General features: G+C 43.8%; 1 protein-coding gene across 1 annotated transcript; it reads left to right on the forward strand.

Annotated features, from left to right (window-relative positions):
• The first annotated feature begins 683 nt into the window (after window positions 1–683).
• LOC692897 (presenilin enhancer) lies at window positions 684–7312 on the forward strand. Its single transcript, NM_001046740.1, is given in 3 exon segments — window positions 684–805; window positions 1345–1449; window positions 6357–7312. Coding segments are annotated over 3 exon segments (306 nt in total). The 5' UTR covers window positions 684–744; the 3' UTR covers window positions 6497–7312.
• The last annotated feature ends 1742 nt before the right edge of the window (window positions 7313–9054 follow it).

A 9054-nucleotide genomic window follows, 5' to 3' on the forward strand; every position in this document is an offset into this window, starting at 1 on the left:
GTTGCCATTTGCAACTTTAAGATATCTTGTGTATCTGTATTTGTCAGTATTTGTATCGAACGATGCAACTGCACCGGTGTTCAAATTCCAATATATGGGTACCGTAGATTGAGTGGAATCGGGACCCTTTCCAAATCCAATACAAATTTTCAATGGTTTTTCTTAGGGTAATACCAATAAAATTGAGATTCAAATGGTTCCATGGTGGTACATAGTTCATCACAAAATATGCACAAAAACTGAAAAAGCTAGCTTGACCTGATTCACTTTGACTTTGGGCTGAATCAGGTTACGTATGGGGATAAGAGTTTTTCGACAGGGCTGACACTATTTAGTTGATAGGTACTTTTTAATATCTTTAATGAGTTACAAAACTTTGATGACTAATTTAAACGATTTGATGTTCTTAAACACTAAATAAAAGTCATTTTCAGTTCAACAAAGTTAAATCTAACAGCTCAACAAAAGTACCTATTGTGACATCCCAGATTTGTCCCTATTTCCCCCAATCTACTTGTACTACATTTTCTGATAAAATAGATCCGTATTTTATGTTCATGATTGACTTCCGACGAAAGAATATTAACTTTCACTTCTTTTGCCCATCTATTTGGAAAATATTTTTTGACAATTGACAACTATGACAAATCTTAACAACATCTCACAATTCTCACACAAGAAAAGAAAGTTCAGCAAAACAAAAGAGGCAAATCGATTAAATCAAATTGGTTAAGTCAATTAATTATGGATTTAAGTAAACTGCCGAACGATATGAAACTACAATTGTGCAAATCATATTTTAAAGGTATTACTCACAAATTATTCATCCGAAAAAATTACGATATCTATACCAATTTAAGTCCACCAGCCCAGGTCACGTTAATAAACATCATTTACGATGTAAACTTTATTATTAATCGGGCTCTTAGTACAATTTTCACTTTCAGTGTGTTCCGATAATTCATGTTAGGCAGTCCATAAATTTCAAACGATTCGTGTCACTTATCATTTTAATTTTAAGTTTTTATGGTAATTTTTTGTTTATGTTTTTCTGTAAAGCAATAACCCTTCTTAAAAAGGTTCTGCTCGCCTTGACAATACATACGCCTTGCCACATGTCTACGAGAAAAAACCTCACAATCTATCATTACTTTTGTTTTAATTAAGTGATGCATTTTCAACTTGACAAACGAATTACATTATCATATCTACCCCACTTCAGTTTACTCAGATTACTATGAGACATCTATGCATTTCCTTTATTTTCAGAAATGACTTGGTAACATAATATTTTTATAAAAAAACTAACACTTAGTTTTAATATTATAATTTTCTTATTTATAGTTGGTTGTCTGTTCCTACCGTTTGTGTGGGCGGTGAATGTGTGTTGGTTCTTCCGAGATGCATTTATAAAACCAGCATATGATGAGCAGAAACTAATAAAGAAATGTGAGTTATTTTAATTAGTTTCATGATTAGATATGTTAATTAGATAAACTTACCTATTAATGTTTATATGCTTTCCCTGCTATTACATATCGAAAATCTATATTCATACTATTAGACCCGGCCACAAGTGGCTTTGGCTAAGGTTTTTGTTTCTAAATAGTATGTGGCCGGATATGGTAATACCAAAAATTAACAAAGTAAGAACAGTTTGGGGGTCGATTGCTTCCCGCTTCCGTAGGTTTTACCCGCGATTCCCTACAAGTGACCCCTGGGTGGTGCAAAACGGGAGCCGAATACATAATCGGTGGTAGGACTTGTCCGACTGGCTGGCGACCACCCTCCAACTAGAGTCCGCCGCCAAATAGCCTAGCTGTGTTCCGGCGTGTGGGTTGGAGAGCCAGTGTTATTCCTTCCCTTTCCTCTTCCTTGTTGGGGGTGAATCTTGGCGATACCTGGAACATGCGGAGCAGACGTGCGTGTGAGCTCGCGGGACGTGATTGTTTGACGGGGGTATAGGGAGACCCAGTGAAACGGTGTTCGCCGCCGCCCGCCGGTCAGTTGGGGACCTGAACCCGGGTGTCACTACTAAACTCCGCCCCGGGAAGCTGTCCCGCCAACCGGTGTAAAATCCTGTCGTGCGGTCGTCGTGCCGGAGTCGGAGACCGGAGTGGATCCCGGCGATCGCACGCAGGGTGGACTGGGGGCCCTTCCATGCCCTGCGTCAGTCGCTCACGCAACCCGTGGTCGAGCACGTACTGTGCTCCGCGCTTTATTCAGGTATTGTCACGATTTCGCCTCGAACATCCTACCCCACCCAATCCCACTCTCCAAATAAAATTAAAAAAATATATATGAAAGTTCGAAAAAGGAAAAGGGTTTTGTCGGCGATTCCCCATTCCACATTTAATGTGGATTTCAGCAATGTAAGGGGTCTACATAGCAACCTCGACGCCGTACACCACCATCTTGAGACGGCGCAGCCTGCCCTCCTTTTTCTGACGGAGACGCAGATATCTGCTCCGGATGATACTTCGTACCTTGAATACCCCGGCTACGTATTGGAGCACAACTTCCTGCGTAAAGCCGGGGTGTGTGTATTCGTCCGGGCTGATGTCTGTTGTCGCCGTCTACGAAGCCTCGAGCAACGGGACCTGTCCCTCTTGTGGCTGCGCGTAGATCACGGGGGTTGTACCCGAGTCTACGCGTGCCTGTACAGGTCCCACAGCAGTGATGCAGGTTCAGCTCTGATAGAGCATGTGCAAGAGGGGACTAACCGCGTGCTTGAGCAGTACCCATCTGCGGAGGTGGTGGTTCTTGGAGACTTTAATGCTCACCACCAAGAGTGGTTGGGGTCCAGAACCACTGACCTCCCGGGTCGGGCTGCCTACGATTTCGCCTTGGCCTACGGCCTCTCCCAGCTGGTGACACAGCCCACCCGTGTCCCAGATATTGAGGGGCACGAGCCTTCTCTGTTGGACCTTCTGCTGACCACCGATCCAGCCGGATACAGTGTGGTGGTCGACGCTCCACTTGGATCGTCTGATCACTGCCTTATCCGTGCTGCCACACCACTCTCTCGTCCTAGTCGTCGAACGACGACCAGGTATCGAAGAGTTTGGCAGTATTTGTCAGCAGATTGGGATGGATTGCGTGAGTTTTACGCATCCTACCCATGGGGGCGGTTCTGCTTTTCCTCTGCTGATCCTGACGTCTGTGCGGACCGTCTTAAAGACGTGGTGCTCCAGGGGATGGAATTGTTTATCCCCTCCTCTGAAGTGCCCGTTGGGGGTCGCAGCAGACCCTGGTATAACAATGCCAGCAGGGATGCTGCACACCTCAAGCGGTCCGCATACGTTGCATGGGATGATGCTAGGAGACGTCGGGATCCTAACATCTCAGAGGAAAGGCGGAAATATAACGCCGCTTCCAGGTCCTACAAGAAGGTTATTGCCACGGCGAAATCGGAGCACGTTGCTAGAATTGGCGAGCGACTGAAGAGCTTTCCCTCTGGGAGCCGTGCTTTTTGGTCGCTCGCCAAAGCTGCAGAAGGTAACTTTTGCAGGTCTAGTCTCCCACCACTACGCAAGTCCGATGACAGTCTGGCCCATAGTGCGAAAGAGAAGGCTGACCTTCTGGTCAAACTCTTCGCCTCGAACTCGACTGTGGACGACGGGGGTGCCACACCACCGAACATCCTCCGGTGTGATAGTTCCCTGCCGGAGATCTGCTTTACACAGTGTGCAGTCAGGCGGGAACTCCGACTCCTGGACGTCCATAAGTCGAGTGGGCCAGACGGTATCCCTGCAGTGGTTTTAAAAACGTGTGCCCCTGAGCTGACGCCTGCGCTAACGCGTTTGTATCGCCTCTCTTACTGCGCTAACAGGGTTCCGTCTTCATGGAAGACCGCCCACGTCCACCCTATCCCCAAGAAGGGTGACCGGTCGGACCCATCGAGCTATAGGCCTATCGCGATAACTTCCTTGCTTTCCAAGGTGATGGAGCGAATAATTAATATACAACTCCTGAAGTATCTGGAGGATCGCCAGCTGATCAGTGACCGACAGTACGGTTTCCGTCACGGTCGCTCAGCTGGCGATCTTCTTGTATACCTTACTCACAGGTGGGCTGAAGCCTTGGAGAGCAAGGGCGAGGCTCTTGCTGTGAGCCTTGATATCGCGAAGGCCTTCGACAGGGTCTGGCATAGGGCACTTCTGTCGAAGTTACCATCTTACGGAATCCCTGAGGGTCTCTGCAAGTGGATCGCTAGCTTTTTGGATGGGCGGAACATCACAGTCGTTGTAGACGGTGATTGTTCTGATACCATGACCATTAACGCTGGCGTTCCACAAGGTTCGGTGCTCTCCCCCACGCTTTTCATCCTGTATATCAATGACATGCTGTCTATTGATGGCATGCATTGCTATGCGGATGACAGCACGGGGGATGCGCGATATATCGGCCATCAGAGTCTCTCTCGTGGCGTGGTGCAAGAGAGACGATCAAAACTTGTGTCTGAAGTGGAGAACTCTCTGGAGCGAGTCTCCAAATGGGGTGAATTGAACTTGGTTCAATTCAACCCGTTAAAGACACAAGTTTGCGCGTTCACTGCGAAGAAGGACCCCTTTGTCATGGCGCCGCAATTCCAAGGAGTATCCCTGCAACCTTCCGAGAGTATTGGGATACTTGGGGTCGACATTTCGAGCGATGTCCAGTTTCGGAGTCATTTGGAAGGCAAAGCCAAATTGGCGTCCAAAATGCTGGGAGTCCTCAACAGAGCGAAGCGGTACTTCACGCCTGGACAAAGGCTTTTGCTTTATAAAGCACAAGTCCGGCCTCGCGTGGAGTACTGCTCCCATCTCTGGGCCGGGGCTCCCAAATACCAGCTTCTTCCATTTGACTCCATACAGAGGAGGGCCGTTCGGATTGTCGATAATCCCATTCTCACGGATCGTTTGGAGCCTCTGGGTCTGCGGAGGGACTTCGGTTCCCTCTGTATTTTGTACCGTATGTTCCATGGGGAGTGCTCTGAGGAATTGTTCGAGATGATACCGGCATCTCGTTTTTACCATCGCACCGCCCGCCACCGGAGTAGAGTTCATCCATACTACCTGGAGCCACTGCGGTCATCCACAGTGCGTTTCCAGAGGTCTTTTTTGCCACGTACCATCCGGCTATGGAATGAGCTCCCCTCCACGGTGTTTCCCGAGCGCTATGACATGTCCTTCTTCAAACGAGGCTTGTGGAGAGTATTAAACGGTAGGCAGCGGCTTGGCTCTGCCCCTGGCATTGCTGAAGTCCATGGGCGACGGTAACCACTCACCATCAGGTGGGCCGTATGCTCGTCTGCCTACAAGGGCAATAAAAAAAAAAAAAAAAAAAAAAAACTGTATTTCACTGTATTGCGTTACTACAAAATAAATTTCACTTATACTTTAGCTTCAGCAACACGTGATGCTTATGCCATTAAATTGTAGCTTATGTGAAACGTTGGTTGAGATATTAATGTCAGACAGTATTACAATTGTCTGTAAAAACTGATTTAAGGTGCCATCTGTTTTAGACTTATGAAACTTACAATTAATAACAAGAATGAACATAAGAAATCATTTTATTGTTAATTAATAAATATTGCGAACATTAATCAAAATAAAAGCCATCCTATGGCCTAAGTTGGAACAAAACACATACATAAAAAAAAAGAAGTTGAAATCGGTTCAGTAGTTTAGGTGTTCATCACGGACAAACAATGTGAAAAGTAATTTATATATATTAAGATGTGAAAGTCCTAACTCCTTAAATGTAATGAATATAAATAGATAGTACACAGTAACAGACAGTAAATAGTAAGCTGTCTGCAAATCAATGTCCTCAAGTAACCTCTTTTTGTATGATGATAATTACTATAATAACAACGGATGATGACTACAGCAGCACCGGTCACCGTCCTCGTCGAACCCGTCGCTTGCGACGAAGGGCTCGACGTGCGAACTAACCCATAGACACAGCCCACTGAGTTTCTCGCCGGATATTCTCAGTGGGTCGCGTTTCCGATCCGGTGGTAGATTCTGCGAAGCACTGCTCTTGCTAGGGTCAGTGTTAGCAACTCTCCGGTTGAGCCCCGCGAGCTCACCTACTAACGTTAGGGCGAAGCTGAAATAGCCTCTCAAGGCTATCAGCATAGGTAGGGAAAAAAAAAAAAAAAAAAACTACAGCATGGCAGTCATCAGTAGGATGGGATTACCTATCCGTATAACTCTGTAATTCAACTGACCAAATAATGTAACTGAGAAGATTTGCCAAGAAATACACTGGGTGAAAAGGCTTACTTTTACTACGATTTAATCCCAAAGGCATTTGGAAGCAAGGATTGTTGTTTTAATCTTCATGCTCTATTTATTCATTTACAGTTGTGATAATGAGTGCAATTGGAGCTTTCGTGTGGGCTGTTATATTGGTTACGTGGATTACGGTGTATCAAACAAACAGAGTGTCGTGGGGAGCTACAGGCGACGCACTATCCTTCATAGTACCTTTAGGACGAGCCTAGAAATGTAGATAAGCAATATGTATTTTTATTAATAAGACTTTTTCATTTTAACTTGTTGGACAGTATTTAAGGGAGATTGTGTGGTGCTCTTAATTATTTAATAATTATGGCGTGTTAGTTAAGCTATTTACGACCAGACTACACAGCAATCTATGTTGAGTCATGGCTTGAAAATTATGTTTATTGGAATGGACTCTCTTAATGCACATTTTGTTCACGGGCTGAGAAGCTAAACCGAAAGACCTTTTTTGCAAGAATTTTTCAGTTACTTTCCGATCACCTACGAAACAAACATTTTTCTCTTCAATCAGCTTGCCGTCAGATATTGAGAATATGCAATTTGAAATAAACAATAAAAAAAAGATAATTTTTTTCACTAATATTTCTGAAAATTAATGACAATACCAACTTTATTTGAATTATATGATTAGTTTCATGACGACTCTTAATTTTTTTATTTAATTTTTACATAATACACTATACAAAAAAGATACAGCAAAAGGTACTCTGTTCCAACCTGTTATCCCTAGGACCTCCCTCACTTTAGCTAGAATTTCTTTAGTGCTATAATGGTACCTATTGATGTTGGGAGTTGAATGATATGCAAGTCACATAATGTTTGTCTCATATAAATATACGAATGTACGGAACATCACGAGATCCTCACATGAGCCCGCAATCAGGGCTGTTCCTATAACTAAATCGAGAGGTGAATGGCTGTTTAGTTTAAGCGACATTTCGCTTAACACGCGCCATTTATCTTTATTTGATATCAGTATCAACAATTCGATGTATTTTAATTAAACTTCAATCATGTTTACCACATTCAAGGTCGCGATTCCGATCCGGTGGTAGATTCATTCGTGAAGCAATTGCTCTTGAGTTGTTAGCAAATCCCACCCCTCCTGGCTGAACCTTTGTTTGCCCACCTGTCCTAGTGAAACTGGAAAGGCCTCCGGGCCACCGGTAATCTTTCAATCATAAAAAGAACCACATTCAAATAGATGAAGCTTTATTGTCATGATATTTGTTTCCAAATGTTTAAACTTTAAATGGCTCACCTGTATAGTTTTGAAAAAATGTCGCTTAAATCAAATAGCCTTTCACACGTCGAAGTATGAGCAACGGTTCTTAGAGGACGTCTGAATTTGTGAGCGTTGGTGTTTATTGTTGGTGAGATGTCTTGTGAGTCCGCACGGGTAGGTACCACCGTCCTGCCTAGTTCTGCCGTGAAGCAGTAATGCGTTTCGGTGTGAAGTTGTTGTACTATACAAACTGAGACCTTATTACTTATGTCTCGAGGTGGGTGGCGGCATTTACCTTGTAGATAACCTATGGGCTCCAGTAACCACTTAACACCAGGTGGGCCGGGAGCTCGTCCAACCACCTAAGCAATAAAAAATCTAATATAGTATAAGGACAAAATTGTCGAAGTTAACTTACGTATATATAATATAGTATAAAGAGAAAATTGTCTAAATTAACTTATATTTTTTTTATGATCAATTGAATTTTTGTAAATAAATGACATAAATACGTGCAAACAAATCTTTTATTTAGAAAACATAGGTACCTAATTCGATTTGTTTTTATTGAAGTGAAACTTCTTTAGGCGCGTGGAGAGTAAAATTTGAACTCCTGACAGATTCGTTACGGCTCGCTTAGAAAAGATACGATTTAGGAAGAGCGAGAGTGAGAAAATAGACAGAGTCTCGCGAACCATTCGACCGTGGAGAGAGGGAAAAGGACAAAGCGAGCTAGGTAGTTTCTCTTATACGCAGCATTCCCTATTACAAGAGAAGTTTGAATGAAGATGAAAAATGAGGAAAACCACAATACTACACACTGCAAAAGAAGTTTCACTTCTTTCACGTGCACCACCTTGCACGCGAACCATTTTTTTAAAATAGAGCTTTACAGGGAACTTTTAGATCGTTTAAACTTCAGCATCGATTCGGAATGCCGTTTCACCGGTTCAGAAGTATCGGCACAAACTCTCGGCTACATTTTCGAGAAAGCGGCACGACACGAGAACCCTCTCATCGTGGCCGCCGGAAACCACATACCCGATCCTGCGGACCAAATGGTAAACAGTCGACGTCGCCCAAAACACGTCATTTCGGATCCTCCCGATCCACTAATGGTGCTTTTAGCTACCCCAAGCACCGGTCATGGTTCTCGTCGAACCCGTCGCTTGCGACGAAGGGCTCGGCGAGTAAATTAACCCACAGACACAGCCCACTGAGTTTCTCGTCGGATCTTCTCAGTGGGTCGCGTTTCCTATCCGGTGGTAGATTCTGCGAAGCACCGCTCTTGCTAGGGTTAGTGTTAGCAATGTCGTCAGGTTTGAGCCCCGCGAGCTCTCCTTCTTGTTATGGGTACGATGAAATGGCGTATCAAGGCCATCAGAATAAGTAGGAAAAAAATCGGCTTTAAATAAATATATATAGGGTTTTAACTTCAATTTTATAAACATCAAATTTTAAAACATATTTTCAAAGTTATCTTAATTATATAATTAATATTGACGTTGTCACTGCAGTAAATAAAACTCAGTG

Source organism: Bombyx mori, chromosome 23 (assembly GCF_030269925.1).
Source record: "Bombyx mori chromosome 23, ASM3026992v2".
Classification (NCBI taxonomy): Eukaryota; Metazoa; Arthropoda; class Insecta; order Lepidoptera; family Bombycidae; genus Bombyx; species Bombyx mori.